The 22615-nt window shown below is 35.8% G+C and overlaps 1 protein-coding gene across 1 annotated transcript in view; it reads left to right on the forward strand.

Moving 5' to 3' along the window:
• The window catches only part of Rttn (rotatin), a 157393-nt gene that overhangs the window by 11046 nt on the left and 123732 nt on the right, over window positions 1–22615 (forward strand). Inside the window, exons 8-11 of the mRNA XM_076837051.2 lie at window positions 1709–1874; window positions 3958–4139; window positions 6411–6526; window positions 12263–12433. Of these exons, the coding sequence (XP_076693166.2) occupies window positions 1709–1874; window positions 3958–4139; window positions 6411–6526; window positions 12263–12433 (635 nt within the window). The remainder of the gene's footprint in view (window positions 1–1708; window positions 1875–3957; window positions 4140–6410; window positions 6527–12262; window positions 12434–22615) is intronic.

Here is a 22615-nt window from a genome sequence, read left to right on the forward strand (position 1 = left end):
GTGTACAGTGTGGTGGCATTATGTTCACATCATGCAGTCATCACCTCTGTTTCTAAACCTTTTTCATTATTCTAAACAGAAACTCCTTAATCATTAAGTGATAACACTTTATTTCCTCTTTCTTCAGTCCCCTGGTAAACTCTAATCTTTCTCTGAATTTGTCTTTTCTAGGTGCCTCATATTTATGAGGTCACACAGTAGTTATCTTTTGTGTCTGGGTTATTGTGCTTATAATATTTTTAAGCTTTGTCCACACTGTACCATGTATCAGAGTTTCATTACTTCTTGTGGCTGAATAATATTTTATTGTATATATTCTACATTTTGTTTATTCATCTCGATGGACACAAGGTTGTGTCTATGTTTTGGCTATTGCAAGTACTGCTTCAGTGAACACTGACATGCAAGTATCTGTTTGAGTCCTTGTTTTTAGTTCATTTGGAAATGTGTTGAGGAGTGAGATTGCTGGATCATAAGCAAACAATTCTTAGCTTTTGGAGGAACCATCAACCTATTTTTCACAACACTTGTACAATTTTACATTCCCACCAGCAATCTGTGAAGCTTCCAATGTAGGGAATTTCTTCACTAACACTTGTTATTTCTTTCTTTTTAAAAAACTCATAACCGTTCCGGTACGTATGAAGTGGTATGTCATTTTGGTTTTATTATTATTATTATTTTTTTTTTTGGTACCAGATTGAACCTAAGGGGGCTTTACTATGGAGCTATATTCCCACTCCTTTTCATTTTTTATTTTGAGTCAGGGTTTGCCAAGTTGTTGAGGCTGGCATTGAACATGTGATCCTCCTACCTCATCTTCCTGAGTTGCTGGGATTACAGACGTGTACCACTGTGCCTGGCATCATTGTGGTTTGCTTTGCATTTCCCAAAACTAATGATAATTATTTCCCTACTGACTTTCATGTACTTACCATTCATTTTTATATCTTCTTTGGGGAAATGTCTACTAAAAGTCCTTTGCCCATTTTTCAGTTGGGTTGTTTGTTTTTTTACTGTTGAGTTTTAGGAGTTATTTGTGCATTCTAAATATTAAGCCCTTATCTGATACATTTTTTTTGTAAGAAAAATTTGTTCCCCATCCTATAGCCTGTTTGTTTTGTTTTTCTGTGTTTGGGAGTTGAACGCAGGACCTCACACATTCTAGGAGAATGCTTTATCACAAGCTGTATCCCTCGCCTTGCCTTTATATTTTCCTGATAATGTCCTTCTATGCACTGAAGTTTTTAATTTTTATGAGGTTCAATTTACATTTTTTTTGTGGTTTGTGTCTTTTATGTGCCAAATCCAAAGTCATGAAGATTTATATTTTTTTGTTAAGAGCATAATGGTTTTTATATTTAGATTTTTGATCCATTTTGATTTAATTTTGTATATGGTTTGAGGTAGGGGTTCTCAGAGTTTTCAGCACTGGTGTACATGATCAAGTATCTTTCTTCTTGGTGGTCTCTAACACTGTGACTTCCAGTGACTAGAATGTTCCATATAATCAGACTAGTTGGATAAAAACCTGTAATTGCTAAATGAATACATGCAGAAAAGTTTGATCTTTACTTTTATTTTTACCCCATGGAAGCATTTCTAGTTTTTAATTTTGTTATTTGTTTTGAAGGATTATACATATACTACATAATCAGAAATGTGTTTCTACCAAGGGATAAACTTATTTTAAAATTTATTTTCCCAGACATAATTTCCCAAAATTCTTCCTTGTCTTATTGTCATGAAGTAAGAGTTATTCATCATTCCCCGAACCCATCCCCGGGAAGCAGCAGCCCTCGGCCTTCTGTGGTGGGGCGCACAGGCCAACGGCCCAGAGGAGATGGCCAGGACTGGGATGCAGTGTCCTCCAGGTGACTGGTGGTTGTGTTCATGGGAAATTAGAAAAAGTTTAGTTAATGTGTGTGTGTTTTAATTTCAGAGGGAGATAATTAGTCTTTTCTGTCTTCTTTTTTGAATGTTATCCCAGGTATACTTTTCTCATATTTTTTACATCAGGATCTACATTAAAAATAAATAAATAAATAAATATTATGTTGAAACTCAGCACTTGGTACACAAACATATGCCCTGTGTATTTGTGTGCACCAGAACAGCATGTTCACAAAATGGTATCTCTGTTCTACACATTGAACTAAGTTTTCTATTTGTTTATGTTTCCTTAAAAAAGAAATGATGAGCTGGGTATGGTTCTGCATGCTTGTAGTCCCAGCTGCTTGGGAGACTGCAAGTTTGAGGCCAGCATGGTCAACTTAGTGAAACTCTGTCTCAAAATAAAACATTAAGAATAAAGACAAGGGATATAGTTCAGAGGTATAGACCCAGGGTTCAATCCTCAATACTGTAAAACCCCAGAAATCCACCAAGTTTTACTAGCTTTGAAAAGAATATGATCTAGTTTAAAAAGTGTGGCTTTGAATGACAGGTACATTTTTGTTATTTTTAAACACATTCTTTTAAGTCCAATCATAATTTAAATGCAATAGTGTTTACTAAAGGAGTGACTGGAGAATTTTTTTATTAAACAAGGACTCTTCATTTATAGTATCTTATTTATTGTTTGTATAAATACAGGTTGCTCATATTATCATGTTTGCCTAAAGGAGTTGACTTAGCGTTTGTATATTGTCTTATCCTAGACTATACACATCACTAGTCTCTTCTTTAGCGTCATTCCAAAAAGTGTTTAATGACATGCATATGTATCTTTTGACCTGAGTATCATCTTGTGCTGCTGCTGCTTCTGGGGCAAGTGAATGGATACAGGTCTGTACGTGCATAAGGTGTCCGGCCACATGCTTTGCACACCTGCCTCCTTTAGTCACCTTCATAGCAGTCTTATAGTAGAGTTGCTGTCATCATCATTGTCATGTTTTTCAGGAAACCCTGAGCTCTGGAGGTAGAGAGCATAGTAGTTGGTAAAGAGCTGAGCTGAGAATGCGTCATACTATAGGAGAGCCTGTGCTTTTAGTTCTTATGTGATAGATGGTTGATAAGTCTGATCCTTAACCTTTCTACCACATTCTGGTGCATTCCGTGCCTAGACATTTTTACTCCTGAGTGAACAACTTCCTCACAAGTCTTCCAGAGATTGCTAGAAGTCTGGTCCACTTCTGTATTTTGGGATGCTTAGAATCTTAAAATTGAAGAAATGAAAAAACAAGTATAAAATTTGGGGAGTCTTAAATGTTAAATAGCATTTGTGTATCTCTGTGATTAAGCTTCTCATCAAAAGTAAAAATTTTGAGACCCGAGTTAAGAATTCTTCAGTAAAGAAAGCCAAGGAAGATGAGATGTTCCATTTTTTGGATGCATTTTCAAAATCATTATATAATGTTGAATATACTAAACAAAGTAATCCATTCCCATGAAGTTTTTCTGGAAATATTCTTTAGTTGCTAACATTGGCTTACATAGAATGTTTGGTAAAAATCACAGAATATCTATGAAACTATATGAACTATTTAGTTTGGCCTTTGCAAATTGATTATATAAGAGCTTTGCTCTGAATCTGCTTGTTTTCTTTTAGAAATTGTGGGTTATTATTAGTATTGATTGTCACTATACAAATGTTGACATGTTTCAAGATAGTTTTGAAAAACAAAATATAAATGTGTTTTTGGCTTCATGTATAACTTTCATTTTTTATTCTTATTTTGCGGTACTGGGGATCAAACAGAACTTTCCATGTGCTAGGCAAGTGCTCTCTACCACTAAGCTATATCCCCATCTCCTTCATGTATAATTTTAAGTCCTCTTTATGGAATTTAATCTTGGGAACTTGTCAGGATTTTTACATATCTTACCTGAACTGTTGCATAAAGCAATATAGTCGTGACCAGTGTGAGGCTTCTTAAAATGAAGGGCAGCAGGTAGACAGTAAATTTGCTTGAGGGTTGTTGCCATATTTAAGGTTATTGTTTGTTTGCTTTACAGCGGAAGTAATAGTCATGCTCACATAAACTCTAGGATATCTATCCTTTCACCTTTGGATATGGGACACATAGATCTTCCAGAACTAGAAACTGAAGACACATTGGAACTACAATTCCAGCAGCTGAGTCTTCCCCAGTTCTGTGTCTTCATTCTGGAATCAGCAGTTCCCCTCTTAAAAACAGGTTAGTTGTTTTTAAAATCCTACCTCTTATATGTTTTGTGTTTGTTTTCTATTTTTTTCCAGGATTTTTTTTCTTTTTTTCCTTTTTGTATGTCAGGGTCTTTAGAATACATTTTTGCTTATTTTTTTGTTTGAATTCCTAAGAATGTAATACGGTCTTTATTATGTCTTAATTCAATATGGATGGCATGGAGTGCTAAGCAGATAGCGTATCCTTTTCCACTTACGTGTTTTTAACACACACAATAAAATAGCCCTGGAAAAAGAGAAGGTATACTGCACAAATAGATCAGAATAAAAACATTTAGCTTTTGCTCTTCAGATACTTTCTGAGTTGTTGTTCATGCCTCCTATTTGTTTCTTACAGGCCACGGAACCATTAAAAACAAAATCCCCAAATTGGACTCTTCTTACCTTTCAAAAAAAAAAAAAATCCACAAATATTCTGGGGTTACATTTTTGCTCAAAAGTTTTAGGTATTCTTTTACTAAAGAGTGGTAACAACAGCAAAACAACATGACTGATGTTTGACAGTCTAGTAACAAAGCACATGTATTGGATCCCCTCTAAGTTCAGCTGTTGTACTTGGTTTCATGTACATTGTTTCTCACTTTTCTCACACCAGTCCATTTTTTCCTCCCAGTAGTGGTAGTTACCATTTTACCTAACTTTTTCAAATGAGGAAACAAGTTTAGAATGATTACATACTTCCCTGAAGTCAGATAGCTAAATGCAGGGCTTGGCTCAAGGTTCTTCTGGTTCAGAACACTTCAGCCTTTGTGAGGGAAAGAAGGCTTTGGAAGCAGTAATGATTTTATTTTTTTCCCCTCTAAATCTGTATGTTTTTAGTAATTGATGAACTTGTCAGGATAGGAACATGAGCAAGTTTTGCCCTTCTTATTTTACACTGTTAAAGTAAAAAGCATCCTGTGTTAATGGTTCTTTAAGACCTTTGGCCAGTTTTTGCCTGCTTGAGGTGATGGAGAGGAAAGTAGGAGGAAGGTTTATATTTGGATAGCATTGAAATCTTTGATAATGAAGAAAACTGTCTGCTCCTGCCTCTCATTGAATAAATAACTACTTTAAGGAGATGACTACATGTTGACTCCTGTGCTTATAATGTGAAATGAAGGAATATCTGAACTTTGGCATTATAATGTGTTTGTATTTATCTGCCTGGCATACTGGAAGAACAGTTTTAGACTTAACTATTTTGCATTTAACCTTTTGTTAATTTGCTGTAAAAAGTCACATTGATAATTATAAAGCTATATCTTGGTACATAAATTTTCTGAATGTTCTTTTGCCCTTTTGTGGTAAATTATTGCATAACTTTTAATGGTGCAATATGAGAAGAGGTTTCTAAAAGAACTTGCTCCAGCTGTTTTAATGAAAAAATTAACTTACAGCCTTATGATCTAGTAGTTTGTTTATTCATTAGAAGTTAACCTTTTGGATGTGGAAAAGGAATGTCTTATCTGATAGCTTATTTCACGTAGAATCTTGCAAAGTGGGTTTTTTTTTTTTAAAATGTTTTTCTGACTCTCTGGAGACAGGAAATTGTCCTGGTGAGTGTGACTCTGACAACATAGTTTCTTTTGGAACTTTTTTGGAGTTTAAGTGGGATTAGATGGAATATCTTAAAGTTTCTTCAGCAGGCACCTGCATGGACATTATTCCTTTAGTTGTTCCAGTTCAAACAGCTTCTCATGTAACTCCTGTGTGAAAAGTACTATCAATGAAAAAACCTCTTCTTTCTAATACTAGCTAGAAATTATTAGAATGCATCTTCTAAACTTGCTTGGTACTGTGCCATTTACTGTGTAATGTGGATGGTCTCTGAATTTGAAAAATTGTTTTAACCTATCTCACAGTTTTTCTGCTAGATTATTGCTGCTTTCTTCTTATCTTTTAAACTATTATGAGCATATTTGATTTGTTTGGCCAAGAAATACTCTAAGGGGAGAGTAGGGAAGGTCCTGGGAAAGGAGAGTCGTCAAATTATGTTGTATACATTACAAGTCTGGCGTGACGCATCCCACTTTTTGTATAATTTTAATGCAGCAATAAAAAAAAGAAGTGTTATGATTGGAACAGAATTCTTTGGTGGTGGTTGTAGATTGTTACTTCCTTTTTCATCTCTGTTAAGAATTCTAAAACAATTTTTAAAAAGGCAGGAAGGAATTTGGGGGTATGTCTAACTAGAAAATTCAACTAATTATTTGAAAATAAGAAAACTTTTCCCTTCTTTCCTTTCTCTTTGTATTCCTAGGCAGTAGACAGATGATAATGAGAGTTCTAGAATTGCTTGCAGAGGATATGATACTTATTGGTGAATCAATTTCAGCTGATATCTGGGATGACAACAGCCTTTTTGCTATAAATATGGTAAGAAATCATGTTTTGTTTGGGATATGGGTAATAGTATTTTATTTGACTTTTGGTCTTTTAAGCTGGTTTCATTTGTCTTTGGAAGTTCATACTTTTATTTCTGACACAGAAATAAAATTAGGCTTATTTCATCCCCATTCTTGAATAGGTCATTTCTCCAGAGATTTTGGTTATTTTTAATAGGAAAAGGTCTATCAAGACTAATAATGGGTCTTTGGGAGTGTTTATAGCTACAGTGATATCATTCTTCCCTCTCAGTAACAAAACTAGGAAATGTATGATTTAAAAAATCTTGAGTTCATATTGCTGTTTTTCTGATTTTAAATTTGTATTTCTTATACTTTTGATTGTAGAAAGTCTTAGACCCTATATAAAACAAATTGCTTAGTTAGAACCTTTAGCATACATAAAACTTTTTTTAGAATAGCAATATTAATATCACTGTGAACAACTCTAATAAAGTTCAAGATTTTCTAGCAGTTTTTTTTGACTTAGACTAAATCTCAATATGTTACTGTCAAAATACTGTACTTCAAAGTTACATAAAAGAATTCTTTCTCTGTTATAATATCAACATTGAGTTGTTTCAATTTGTTTCCACTTTTGGAAATTTTCTTTTCATAAAAATGTAGCTCAGTGATGTCTCCCTGACATCCTGTTCCCTTTAAGGTTTTTTTTGTCTAATGGTAACTATTTGAATTGTATTTTCTGGTTCATCCTCTCTATTTTTTCCTTAGTTATTAGCAGATATAAGCAAAAAAAGCATGTAGAGTTTTATCAACTTTGTATATCTTACATTAAAGGTAGAATATTATATACATTTGTTTTTATAACTTAAAAATGCATAGTGTGTGCATGAGGTAGAAGGTACAGAGGTCATTCTGTGTCCGAATGTTGAGATCTTCTTTATTCTTTCCTTATAGGTTGCAGATGCTTCAGTGTGTGCATTGGTCTGTTGGTGATGATCATAATTGCTAGTACAAATTATGAGTGATGCATAATTACTTATGTCACTTCATGCTTGCACAAGTGTGTCTCTGAGGAGGATTTAAGTGAGATTACTGTTCCAGAAAAAATATATATATTTTTAATTGTAGCCACTGTCAAGTTCCCTGTGTACTTGCACCATTTCTTTCATCCACCAGCAGCATCCTAGAAGGAGCTACCTAGAGTGTAAAACCAGATGTCAGGTTTTTGCCATTCTGATGAGATATTGCCTGTCAGTGTAGTAGGTTAATCGTGAGCATCTTTTTGGTAATCTTAAGAGTCATTTGCCTTCTCTTTGCCTGTAAACTCTTCACACTTTTATCTGTTCTCTCTTGGGTCATTGGTTTTTGTTCTTTTTCTCAATTTCTAATAGATTAGAAACATTGAACCTGTCTGAAGTATGTTGCAATTTTTTGTTCCTGTATAGGTGATAGTGAGGGTGGTGGTAAGGTATTTTTAAAAAAATGTTTGTGACTTTACTAATGATGCTTCTGTCATGTAAAATCTTTATTCACTCTCTTTTTTATTTTTATGTAACTTTACTTCTAAGTATTTTTTTTCTTTTTAATGCCATTGTGAATGAACTATTTTAAAAATTTTATTGTTTGGATTGTTCATTCCTAGTATATTGAAATTCGGTTGGATTTTGTATATTGATTTTTTATCCTGTGGTCTTGGTGGACATATTAGTTCTTGTGGTTGTTGTTTGTTTTAGGATTTTCTATCTATAGCATCATGTTACCTATGAATGAAAACAGATTTAGGATCAGGTTACTATGATAAAGACATCTTTATTGTTACTGCCCAGTTTGGATGCCCTGCAATGATTCATGGCCCCCGTTGTCTTGTTGGAACCTTGGTACCATGTGAATGTGTGACAAGAGCCTGGTCTCCGAGGGGAGGCATTCAGTATTTCACTGTTAAATGTGATACTCGTTCTACAAAACTAGAGCTTTGTAGATGCCTCTGTGAAGTTGAGGAAGTTTTCTGTATTCCTAGTTTGTTGTTTTATCATGAAGTGTTGGATTTGTCATAGTTTTCTGTGTTTGTTGAGATGATCACTTAGTTTTTTGAGTAGCAGAAGTCCTTGATTTTGATAAGGTTCCACTTTTTATTATGGATCATGCTTATGATGTTGTAGTAAGAGATGTTTGCCTGATCTGGGGTACAAAGACTTCTTTCCTATGTTTTATTTTAGAACTATTATGGTTTTGAGTTTTAATTTTTTTCTCATTCCATGATTAATGTTGAGTCAAGTTGGCTTATCTGTAAGTTTTCAGGGACTTAAAGGTATAGTTACTCACAGGGTAAATTCAACCTTAGAATAACCATTCAAGGTGTACAGAGATCAGAAAGTTGCCTTGATTCTTGCTGTTTGTATTTCAGTAAGAGTGATGATTTTGGAGATTATGGCATTATATTTAATGTATTTTTTTGTAATAAGTGTTTTGGTAGGTAATGTTTTGCATGAGTAGCCAACATACACAGTAGCTTTAGGACTATTGTAATACAAGATAATATTTTAGAGATCTTGGACTGCCAGAATATGTGTTTATGTAAGTGGAAACCATATATATTTTGAAATTTCAATATATCAAAAATCCTTTGCTATTTTGTATCTTTTATTTTGAAATTATCTGGTGGTGCTCTTGCCTTCCTTGAAGAATTGATATGCTGGGTAATGTTAGGTCTATCTTTCTGTCCATGCCTTTACTCCTTTCTTTCTTTTACTTACCTTGTCAAGGATGTAAGTTTGGTAGTCATAAAAATATATATTGACTATTTTAATTACAAAATTTCCTTTCAAAATTTTGTTATTTTGATCTAGGTCTGTCTATATTTAGTCAAACTTTGTTACAGGCTATTTCAAATCCTTGTGAATAGATGTCAGAAGATAGTAAGTAAAATAAAATGCAGATAATACAGATGTTTGCTGGGCACAGTGGGCATACCTGTGATCTTAGTGACTCAGGAGGCTGAGGCAGGAGGATTGCAAGTTTGAGGCCAGCCTCAGCAATTTAGTGAGGCCCTAAGTAACTTGGCAAAACCCTGTCTCAAATAAAATCATGAAAACGTGTGAGGATGTGGCTCAGAGGTAAAGTACTTCTGGGCTCAATCCCCAGTACCAAAACCAAACCAAACCAAAATAAAACAAAATGCAGATGTTCACCTAATACCAGTACTTTTGTGAATCAAGTCAGCCTTCTCTCAGTATGATATAAAATACCTGAGGTAACGAATTTAAAAAGAGAAAAAGGATTATTTGGTCTGTTTTGGAGGTTCCAGTCAAAGATTGGGCAGACTCATTGCTTTGGGCCTGTGGTGCCTCTACCAGATGGCATTGGTGGGGAGTGTGTAACAGGAGACAAAAAAGGTAGAGGAAAGCCCTGGGGTCCCACAGTCCTCCTCGAGGGCATGCCCCTTATGACCTGGGACCTCCCACGAGTCCCCACCTCCTCAAGTTCCACGCACCTCCTGATGGCACCACCCTGGGGACCAAACTTTCAACACGTAGACCTTTGGAGACATTCAGTATCCAAACTATAGCATCGTGTGTGAAAAAATCCAAAGCTTTATTATTTTTTTCAATTACACAAACCTTTGAGAAGAGAAGTTGTGCGTTTTACAATGGATATTGTATATTTTCAAGCCTTTCGGTTTCTGATAGTAGTCCTTAATCTTGATTTTTCTTTAGTCCTTAAGGTTATCACACTATTTTGCAGTACTTTTGGGAGATTTTCACATATTGAAGGTTTTCGGCAAGTGAGTTTTTCCTGAGAAGTGTGAGGAATGCTTTATCAGTTGCTTCTTAAATTAACTTAAAATTTCTTGGCCAGAACATTTATCTGTAAAAGTTAGTCATTTACTTTTAACTCTTGGCTGCTGATCTTTTGTGATTCAATGAATTATTTTTACTTTAAAGGTTAAATCTGTTGTATAAGTGCCAATTGGTAAGTTAGAAATGCTAAATTAAACATTGCTACTTGAAATTATATTTCATTTACTTGTTTAAAAAGGATAAATGCTCTTGAGGGAGGAATCTCTCTCCTTTGGATATAGATTTAAAGAAATAAAATGTCTTAATGTCCCTGCTTCTGCCAGTGTTAAGAGGAAAGAAGCAGTATTTTTTCCTAAGGCATCAAAGGGATAAGAAAATGGGGCTGGGGAACGTGGTCAGTGGTGGAGCGCTTTCATAGCATGTTTGAGGCCTGGGTTCAATCCCCAGACTGAAAAAAAAAATCTGTTGTTATTAATTCAGAAATTAAATACCTGAGGATATATAATCAGGTTTCTAGGTATTTCCAGATAGTAGGGTTATGTTTGTACTCTATGATTCAGTTTACTTCAATGTAGTAAAATAATTTTCCTCTCTAAAATTAAATATTTTTATTTCACTTGATAAGAGAAAGAGTTTTTTTCACTAGAATTAATTTTTGTTTAAATATAAAACTTACTAATGAACACTTTAAAAATTACATTGGCCCGGGGTATGTGCTGTCCGCTCCCTGGCCTGAAGTCAGGCTGGTTTCCTTGTTCCCTTGGCACTCCTCGTTCACAGGAGTAAGGAGCTGGGCCTCATTTTGGATGGCCCCAGACTCCTGGATTGTCCTCTATTCAATTTTGCATTTCTTCTCTGTCACTTGTCATTGCAGTGTCATTGACACATAGCCTTTTCTTCTTCTTCCTCTCTGTTTAAAAATACTTGTTTATTTTTTTAGTTGTAGTTGGACACAATACCTTTATTTTACTTATTTATTTTTATGTGGTGCTGAGGGTCTCGCTCGTGCGAGGGGAGCGCTCTACCACTGAGCCACACAACCCCAGCCCACCTTTTCTTCTTTCTGATGCCTCATTGCTTCTAAATTCCCAACTGACCTGCTGTGAGCTGATTTCTTCTTCTTAGTTTTCAGTTGATTTCCTGTTTTCCTTTTTGTGCACTTTATTTCAGTGGAAAATCAAGAACAAGAATCCTAGCTTTTTGTTGCTGTTGTTCCGTGCTGTGCCACTGAGGCTGGTCCTGGGGCTGTGTCAGCATATCTAGGACACATAACTCAGAAGCTAGTCTGCTTGTGCTTTGCCTTTGTCTTCATTTTTATGTATACCTTTCAACTTAAAAGGCATAGCTTCCGTTTAAGGACCAGTTGTTTAGGAATTTATGATGGCAGAACATTTTCTGCTTGAAACAAAGTGAAAAAAGAAACCTTTAATCAGGAAGGATTTATGTAATTTGATATTTAAATGCTTTTTAATTCTTTGGCTTCTCATTTTCATTTATTTAATAAGGTTAGGATCAATTTGAGGACAGGGATCATGTCTCCTGTGCTAATGCATTTTCCCCTTTATGCTTGCACATGCGCTGGGTACCCTTTCAGCTGCCTGATGCAGATTGAAGAAAGCTAGCTCCATGTGCGTGTTCCAAGTTGGAACAGGTGAGCATTAGACGCTAGGAGGAATGTATGGTTCCTGGAACTATTGTTTTTTTATCATTATCTTTTGGTCATTATTATAAGAAATCATTGAAATCTTAAAAATTGTTAGTTTTTCTTAAGAATGTATGTATACTTATAATTCTTTTCTACTTTTTTATTATCTTAGCAGATATTGGTTATTCACTGAGAAGACCAAATTTTTGTTTTGGTTGGTTTTGCTGCTTAATGATATTTTAAACTCATCTCAATGGCGTTTTTACATGGACTCCTAAAATTGGTCATTTTCCTCAATTTTCTGTTGTTTAAATGTTTTCAGAAAGAAAAACTGCTCCTGGTGTTTGGGTCCCTTGGAGAAACCATGTGTTACCATAAGAGTAGCGTTGATTTGGAGCAAACAGAGATGCTGCTGGTGCACCACAGGATGGCCTTTGTCAGCACCTCACTGTTTGCGATTCGCCTGTTGCAAACACTTCTCCCTGTTGAAAAGGTAAGGTAGAGGATGCTGTTACTTGTAGTTCACTGAATTTTAAATACATGCTCTCTTGTAAATTTCTTTTGATCATTTCATGGTGCCAATGTGTTCTACTATAAGACCCATTTTTAAAATAAGAGTATATAAAAATATTTCATTTACTCATTTATTTTCATACAATTATTTTAAATGTACAAATTGATATAACTAACATTTTGACTTTTTTTTTTTTCTGTGGTACTGGTGATTGAGCCTAGGGTCTTGTGCATTCGAGGCCAGCACTCTACCAACTGAGCTATATCTCCAGCTCCAGCAGTCGTTTTTGTTGCACATGTTGATTGTAATTCTGAATACTCATTTGCTTATTCCTTCACTTGTCCATTCATGAATATTTAGTTGATTGCCTATATACTGGGCTAGCAGTATTACATGCTGGATGTAAAACTAGTAAGTTAGAATTGGTCCCATAGAATTTAGTTTTGTGTAAACGATAAGACTTACTAGTAAGTTAGCTTTCTAAGTCAGTATGTTTGACTTACCTGGTTTCATTTCTTTAATAACTTGATTTTAAAACCAGCCTCAGCAATTAAGTGAGGCCATAAGCAAATCAGCAAGACCTTGTCTGTAAGTAAAATACAAACAAGGGTTGGGGATATGGCTCAGTGGTTGAGTGCCCCTGGATTCAATTCCTGGTACCAAAATAAAAAAGGATTACATATTTTGTCTTTATTGCCTAAAACTGTCTACAAGTGGTCTAATCTGTTGGTGATGCTTTCCACTGAATTTTTGATTTGGTTTATTGATTACTTCATTTTGAGAATTTTTGCTTGATTTTTTTCAGAATCTCTTTCTCTTTATTGAAGTGATCTTTCAGTTTCTGTATTTTCTGTCTGCTATCACTCCTTACATTGTCCTTTACCTTGCAGATTAGTTTAACTGTGTTCATTCCAAAGTCTTTCTCTGACATTTCTTCCACTGTGGTGGCAGTGAAATCTGTTATTGAAGTATCTTGGTTTGTTTGAGGCAGTTTGTTCCCATGCTTTTTCATGTTCTTTGTGTGTCCGTCCATCTAACAATATGGATGTGAGGCAATAGAGTTTCTATACTGTGGAAAGAAAGTGTCCTGGAAGGTTTTCAGTACCTTCCCATTTAGGAGGAGAGAAATAACAACAACAACCAATGAAAACAATATACAGCATTAAACCAAATAGTTCCTGCTATGATATCTACAGTGTTGTCACGATGAACAGAAATGATGTGATCAGTTATTCCCTACAATGGCAAGTTTGCAAAAGGGTTTACCATTTCAAGTGGTGGACAGGGAAAAAACAGAAGTGATGCAGGATGTGATGATTATGAGGGAAGAGGAAAGAAGATATAAGAAAAAAATAAGGAAGACTGAAAGAACAATAGAGATTGGCTGTTAGAAAAAAAGAGAAAGAGATTCAAAGGAAACTAATGAGTTTTCCTAGTCCTTAGAAAACTGATCCATGAATAACTGTTTTCAAAAATGTTAGAAATGAGAAAAGAAAAATAATACCAAATATGATTATGTATAAATGTCCATGAACCATTGTGGTCACAATTAAGCAGAGAAAAGAAAAAAGGGGGAAAAAACAGATCTCAGTGAGAAGTTAAAGAATTGTTTCCAATGGAGTTGAGAAGATTCTCAGCTTCCATTCGCAGCAGCGTTAGGTGCGGTGGTCTAGAGTGATGCTTGCTCCACCCTCAGGGTGGGGTTGCTGGAGTGAGAGGGGAAATCCTGTAGGCAGAACTCCTGGAGTGGGGCTTCATTCTTAGGTAGACTTCAGGCTCTTTGCTGGATGCCTTTTGGTCTGGAGAGGCTAAATCAGTGCACCTCCAAGGCTCAGCACTTGATGGTCCTCCCTTGATGACTGCACCCACTCACATGGTGGAGGAACCCATTCTTAGTCTCCTATATCACCTGCAGACCTTGTGTTTCCTGGTCTTGGGTTTAGTTTTCAAACTCAGTCTCTTTTGCCCCCACCCTTTCAGTTTCCTGGCCATGTGTATCTCTCACAATTGGTCCTGCAAGCAGCTGGATTAAAAAGGAAGGGGAGAGCTGGGTGGGTTTCCCTGAGTAGTTAGTTTTCCCCTGCGTAAACCTCTCTCCATGTGTGATTTCCCCCTGGTCACTTAGACACACTCTGTGTCGTGCAGTGTGGGTTTGCCAGGTCTGTATTTCAGGCCAGACTCGGGTGCCAGGGCTCAGCTCCCTCAGCTGCTGGTCCCTGCGCTGCTGCTACAGAATGGTTCCTCATTCTGTCATTGAATGCCGCAGGAGAGATGGCGGCTTCTTTCCCATACAAGGATATGGTGCATCTCACCTTTCAGTTTAGTTGGGTAGTGTCTTTGATCTCACAACGCTCTGTACCAGACACACTTTTGGCCTCCTAAAAATTTGGATTCCTTTAATTCCCTATCCCTCCACTTTGCTCATGGAGAGGCCCCTCTGGCTGGTGTCTCCAGCGACTGTGGTACTGGAGATCTCTTCCTTATTTTATTATATCCCACCTCCTGAGAGTTCCCAGTCTGTTCTGAGTGTCCAGTAATAAATTCCAGTAAAGCCCCCACCCCTTCCCCCACCTTTTTTGTCCACCCACCTTGCTGAGAGGCTGCTGGTCTGCTTTCTTGGTTTCATGCCATGGAGCAGCCAGGAAGGTGACCTGCTCTATTCTGCCATCTTGAAACCTCCTCGTCTAATATCAGTTTTGAGGCTTTTTTCCTTTTCTTTTATCTTTAAAATCAGAATGAAGGGTAGGAATGTAGCAAGAGTGTGTGTATGTAGAGTTCCCAAGGTTTTGAAGGTCCTAGCACTGGGGGAAATAATCAAATTGAGAGCATCTGTAAAAATTATTGTTTGAACATTTACTATTATCTAATATACATGTTCCAGTTACTTAGGCACTTCATAAATGTTGATGGGTACTAAATATTTCATCATAAAGATATTCTGTAGTTTGCATAAGCATTCTAGAAATTAGACATTTAGGGTTTTTATTGTGCATATGTTTTAATGAATAACATTTTAAAATATGTATATATACATATTTACTCATTTTGGATTCTTAGGTTCTTATTAACATTATCAGATAGAGACAGAGAATGCTCAAACATGTTTTTATTATAAGCATAATTTTAAAATAATACAGTTTCACAGATTTCATTATTTTTACTACAGAATGGATACAAAAATATAGTATATGGAAAAGATAATTGTGAAGTTATATGTGAGAATATTACTAAAATTAAACAGTTTTCAAAATTTGAAAAATGTAGGCCAATAACTTTTCTGTGTCTTGCTAATCACAGTTTCTGAAATTGTATAGTATGATAGTGTAATTTGGCTATCAGTTTTCAACTGATTTTTAATATATTGTTAAAAGAAAAACTATAAAAAGTCTATAAAGACTATATGCTTTTTTCGTTATACATAATGTAGTAGTTTACAAAAGTATATATACTTTGATGCACTTTTTGGCAAGTGAAGCCATCTGTTTTAAGAAAGTGACTTTCCCACCCTGAACAAAATTCTTTTTTTTTTTTTTTAATTTTTGTTTTGGCACCAGGGAGTGAATCCAGGAGTGCTCAACCACTGAGCCACATCTCCAGCCCTTTTTTATATTTTTTAATTAGAGACAGGATCTTAGTGAGTTGCTTAGGGCCTCGTTAAATTGTTGAAGCTGGCTTTGAACTCACAATCCTCTTGCCACAGCCTCCTGAGCACCTGGGATTACACGTATGCACCACCACGCCCAGCCTGAAAAAAGTTCTTGTTAAAACAGTAGCATTTCAAAAACTTCTTCCCTTCAATTCATTACTTCTTCCTCCTCCCTAAAACTAAAATTCTTTAGGAAGGAGTTCTATCACTATAGATCAGTTTGTTGTTTTTGAACATTGTTTAAGTGGACTTTTTTTTTTTTTTTTTTTTTTTAGGATTCATTACTGTTGTTGTTTGTTGCAGTAATTTGTTATTATTATTGTTCATCATTATTGTTGCTTGTAGCAATAATTTCTTGTTATTATATTTTGCGGTGTTAGAGGGGATTGAACTCAGGGCCTTGTGTATGCTAAGTAAATGCTTTACTACTGAGTCACATCCTCAGCTCTTTTTATTTTGAGACAGGGTCTTCCTTGCTAAGTTGCATAGGCTGGGTGGCCTCTAACTTTCAGTGTTCCTGCCTCAGCCTTTCAAGCAACGAGGATTACAGGTGGTATGCACCAATGGGCTCAGCAGTTTGTTCATTTTTATCACAAAACACTATTCCATTTTATAAGTGTATTCAAAATGATTCATATTACTAGATCATATGTGAAAACAAGAATAGAACATTAAATTTTAAATATTATGTTTTGCTTTATAGAAAACCATATCACTTTTATTTATTAATCATGTTTCTGAAGTAATTTTTCTTTTGGGTACTGGGAATTGAACTCAGGGGCACTTTTGCTGAGGCTGGCTTTGAACTTATGATCCTCCTGCCTCATCCTCCCAAGCTGCTGGGATTACAGGAGTGTGCCACTGCGTCTGGCAGAAGTATTAGTTTTTTTTTTTTGAAGAATGAGAATTTTCTAAGGTATAAACGTTAAAAATGGAAGAATTATATTCATATAAGATTATAATTATATTTAAAATGTGGGTGTCTTTCTTTATAGAATAATATTTTGTAAGTGAAAACTGTTGCTTCTGTAATAATTTATTATTTATAACTATTATAAATACGTATATAATAAATAAGCACTTATTATCAGTGATCAATTTATAGGATGAAGAACTAATAGAAAACCTATGTATCCTGTCATCTGTATCATACAGTTTATTGTATTTTCTTAATCTATATGCTTATTTGGATTGAATCAATTAGAATAGAAGTTAGTAATTTTTTTTTTGTTTTTGATTTGGGTTCATGATAGAATAATGCGAATTTTCCCTCGGCTCCGATAATCACAGAGAACTGGGGAGAGATTTTTGAGATTTCCCAGCTGTATGGAGAGGGAGGGCTGAGGGTCACACCCCTGTTGATCGCTTTGGAGCGATCCCATCCGCCGAACTCTAAGCAGGAAGAGTGAAACAGGCGGTATAGCGATACCAGATTTTAAACTATACTACAGAGCAATAGCAACAAAACCAGCATGGTACTGGTACCAAAACAGGTGGGTAGACCGATGGTACAGAATAGAGGACACAGAGACCAATCCACAAAATTAGAACTTCCTTATATTAGACAAAGGTGCTAAAAGCATGCAGTGGAGAAAGGATAGCATCTTCAACAAATGGTGCTGGGAGAACTGGAAATCCATATGCAACAAAATGAAACTGAATCCCTTTCTCTCACCATGCAAAAAAGTTAACTCAAAATGGATCAAGGAGCTAGGAATCAAACCAGAAACTCTGCGTCTAATAGAAGAGAAAGTTGGCTCTAATCTCCATCTCATGAGGTCGGACTCCAAATTCCTTAATAGGACACCTATAGCACAAGACTTAAAATCAAGAATCAACAAATGGGACGTACTCAAACTAAAAAGATTTTTCTCAGCAAGAGAAACAATAAGAGAGGTAAATAGGGAGCCTACATCATGGGAACAAATTTTTACCCCTTACACTTCAGATAGAGCCCTAATCTCCAGAATATATAAAGAACTCAAAAAAAAAAAAATGAAACAATAAGAAAACAAATAACCCAATCAACAAATGGGCCAAGGATCTGAACAGACACTTCTCAGAGAAGGATATACAGTCAGTCAACAAATACAAGAAAAAATGCTCACCATCTCTAGCAATCAGAGAAATGCAAATTAAAAACCACTTTAAGATACCATCTCACTCCAGTAAGAATGGCAGCCATTATGAAGTCAAACAACAAGAAGTGCTGGCGAGGATGTGGGGAAGAGGGTACACTTGTACATTGCTGGTGGACTGCAAATTGGTGTGGCCAATTTGGAAAGCAGTATGGCGATTCCTTGGAAAGGTTGGAATGGAACCACCATTTGACCCAGCTATTCCCCTTCTCGGACTATTCCCAAAAGACCTAAAAAGAGCATACCTCAGGGATACAGCTACATCAATGTTCATAGCAGCATAATTCACAATAGCTAGACTGTGGAACCAACCTAGATGCCCTTCAATAGATGAGTGGATAAAAAAATGTGGCATTTATACACAATGGAATATTACTCAGCACTAAAAAATAACAAAATCATGGCATTTGCAGGGAAATGGGTGGTATTAGAGCAGATTTTGCTAAGTGAAGTTAGCCAATCCTTAAAAAACAAATGCCAAATGTCTTCTTTGATATAAGCCGGGAGGAAGAGCATGAGAAGAAGATTACCATTAAGCAGGGACAAGAGGTGGGAGGGAATGGGAGAGAGAAGGGGAATTGCATGGAAGATGGAAGGAGACCCTCATTGTTATACAAAATTACACATATAAGAGGATGTGAGGGAAAAGGGGGAAAAAAGAGAGAGAGAAATGAGTTACAGTAGATGGGATAGAGATGATGGGAGGGGAGGGAGGATAGGAAGGGGATAGGAAGGGCAGCAGAATACAACAGACACTAGTATGGCAGTGTGTGTAAGCGTGGATGTGTAACCAGTGTGATCCTGCAATCTGTACACGTGGGAAAAATAAGAATTCATACCCCATTTGAATCAAATGTATGATATATGATATGTCAAGATCATTATAATGTTTTGAGCAATCAATAAAAATAAAAGAATAATGCCAAGTTGATACTCCATGCTTTTGTTTTGTTTTGTTTTGAAGGTAATTTTCTTTATGAAAAAAATACCTATACTTTTTGGTAGCTCTTAAATATATAATTTGGAGCTTCATTAAAACAATTTTGCTCATTGTAGGGGATTGTAATTAAGGTTTATAGGTGGTTATATTTGTTTTGATTGATTAACCAAGAACTTTTAAAATGATCTAAACAAAAATATGATTACTATGCTTTTAAGTTTCTTCAGTTTACATAAATATAAGGTTTTGCTGCCCTCTGCCTGTTGCTAGCCCACCAACAGTTGAAGTAGAACTTGAAACCTTTAAAGTGGTTTGTTTGAATTCCTATTTATGAACATAGATCTGTGTAGGGAGTTATTGAATTTGGTAAATTGACCTCAGAGATCTTTTTGAAACTGATATTTTTTTATTTTAAATGACATAGGAGAGTACTCATGTATAGGTTTAAATGAAGATAATTTGGCAAAAAATATTTTGATTTGGTAAATTTATCAAACTTATAAACCAAATGAAGGTAATTTTATTTTGAAAAACATCTGAAAATGAGAGTTACAAGTACTGTCTCTTTTATAAGTGAAAACTGTTGCTTCTGTAATAATTTATTATTTATAACTATTATAAATATGTATATAATAAATAAGCACTTATTATCAGTGATTAATTTATAGGATGAAGAACTAATGGAAAACCTATGTATCCTGTCAACTGTATCATACAGTTAGATTGTATTGTGTTGGAATCAGCATCATAGAATAGTCTGATAACTCCTCTTACTCTTACTCAGTGAGCAAAGCTGACTGAGGATAAGGAAATATTTATATATCACAGTTTTGGCTTTTCATGGTACAGCTGATTAATTCAGCACAATGTAGAAACATATCAACTAAAAATATTGTTAATCACATTTTGCATATTCTGGTTCATGAGGTCTAGGTTAGGGAAAGTCTGCACTCATTATCCAGCTCTTAGATAATGCCATCTCTGCTCTGATTGGCAATAGACCGCCGATCCCTCAGTGCAGGAGATGTTGATTCTTCTCATCCATCATCGGTGATGGATGCGCACTGTAACACCTTTACTTTTAGTTCTAAACAACATGTGATTAATGCTTATACTTGTAATCAGCTGATTTAAGTCTGGGGTATGAATGTGATTATCCTATGGAGCCATGCCAGGATTAAGCTTCTGACCTTACTTAGGATTGTGTTTTGAGTTACTGAAGGGACAGTTTCAGATGTAGATATGTGGAGTAAAAAGGTCAGAATTCTTTGGTGAAGTGAAAGGAGGACAGAAAGGAAGTAAGTGTTCATTGAGTGCTATAAAATGTCGGTTCTGCTTGATACTTGTTCAATTTCATAGCAGTTATTATTTTTTGACTAAATTTAGAGAACATTTTTAAAAACTAAAACCCAGATTTTTCGGAGTTAGATCCACTATGATATAGTATTTTAGCATGGTGTTCAAGTAACCAAGCCTTTTTTTTTTTTTTTTTTGCTAATTCTTCTTTATCTTCCTGTTAAAAAGGTAGAATTCCAGAACTGACCAAGGCCCTCATAAGATGTCATCCCATTTATGATCTTTAAATGCCATCTCTATTTGACATTTCCCAAATGTATCTGTCCAGATCAGACACGTCACCTGACTCCAAACTCATGTAATCCAGTATTCTTTCTGATGTTTTTACTTCCATGACAATACCCCCAGCTTCATGTCCCAAACCTAACTCTTTGTCTCTCTACCCAAATGTCATCTTCATCGTTTATATATATGGCCCCTTGATTAACTGTTGATCAAGGCAAAAAACCTTAGAGGTGGCCTCGATTGCTGTCTCTCAGTCACATCTAGATCCAGTCCCTGGGCAGAATTTGCCATTTCTCCTTGAATATCTACCCTGAATTTGAACTGAATTGAACCCATCCTCCAGCTTCGCCTGGGTTATTGCAGTGAACTCCTTATTGTTTTCCCAGCTTCCACCTTTGCACTTTACCATTTTTCTCCACAAACTGACCCTTTGTCAAAACCTTCCAGCAGTTTTCATCAGTGAGCAAGTATGTACCACAATCCAGAATCTTACCTGATGTGGCATGCCACTCCTCTCTGTCTCTGTGGGCCAGACTTATCTACCCTGAGCTCCTTGCAGCCAAAATGTAGCCTCTCCGAGTCTTTGTACTTGAAGTTTCCTCCTCCACTACTGCTTTCCCTCCAGATATCCACATGGCTTCTAACTATCAGGTTTCTGCTCACATGTCACTAGGTTAGAAAGGCCTTCTACCTCAGCTTTCAAGTGCCAGTGCTTCCCCTGCCTCCACTCCCTTACCATACCTGTTTCAAAACATCTGAGCACTTCTAGCCACATCTGACAGATGGGTTTGTTTCACCCTCTGCCTTCCCCAAAGGAATGTCAGCTTCATGAGGGCCACGGTTAAAGTTTGGTTTTGCTTCCTGCTGTATTTTGAGGATCGGAATGGTACCTGGCATATGGGAGAACGTAGTGGGAGCTCAATTAATAAATCCTGAGTGAGTGTCTCATAGGCGAGCGGATAATTTACTGCTCCCCCCACCACTAGTTCTTTATAAATAATAATTGCTTTCTCATAGTGTCTGTCTTACTTAGTCTAGAGGTTTCTTTTGCTTTGTGACCTAAAAATTTAGTTCCTTTAGTTTTGGATCTTCATTTGGCAACCTTATTTTATTTCAGCCAGTTTTTAATTGATTCAGCTCTTAATATTAGACATTCATGATTATCTTTAAAGCAGATCATTCATAAAATTAATCTTGACCAGCACCCTCTTCATAAAGACAGCTTTTCAGCCGTATTAGTGAACCTGTTAAATGGTGTCTCAATATAGACTTTTCAGTTCTTTAACTAATGTTTAGAATCTTATCACAAACTAGAATCACTAAAAAATTGCTGATTTAGTTTTAAATCCTTTAAGTTATAAAATATATCTAATCAAGTGTAATATAATAAAATTGTCTTTTATGAGTATTCTAGAACTGTTTTGAATATGTTATATTTTCCCTTTATTTATTTTTTTTAAAAAGAGAGAGAGAGAGAGAGAGAGAGAGAGAGAGAGAGAGAGAGAATTTTAATATTTATTTTTTAGTTTTCGACGGACACAACATCTTTGTTTGTGGTGTTGAGGATTGAACCCGGGCGGCACGCATGCCAGGCGAGAGCGCTACCGCTTGAGCCACATCCCCAGCCCTGTATTTTCCCTTTAAATGACAAGACAAAAAGTTGATTTCTGTTGAGATCACTCTAGTTCTACCTGATTCAATGTTAGTCAATTTAGTATGTAGTAATGTACTACATACTTATGAAGTAGTATCTCAGTGTTTGTGGTCATTTTTGGGAAGGGGAAGTGTTGTTGTCGCAGACTTGTATTGGGTCATTGTGGAAAGTGGTGAGCATATGTATGTAATTACTTAGAGAA

This window comes from Callospermophilus lateralis, chromosome 17 (genome assembly GCF_048772815.1).
Source record: "Callospermophilus lateralis isolate mCalLat2 chromosome 17, mCalLat2.hap1, whole genome shotgun sequence".
Classification (NCBI taxonomy): Eukaryota; Metazoa; Chordata; class Mammalia; order Rodentia; family Sciuridae; genus Callospermophilus; species Callospermophilus lateralis.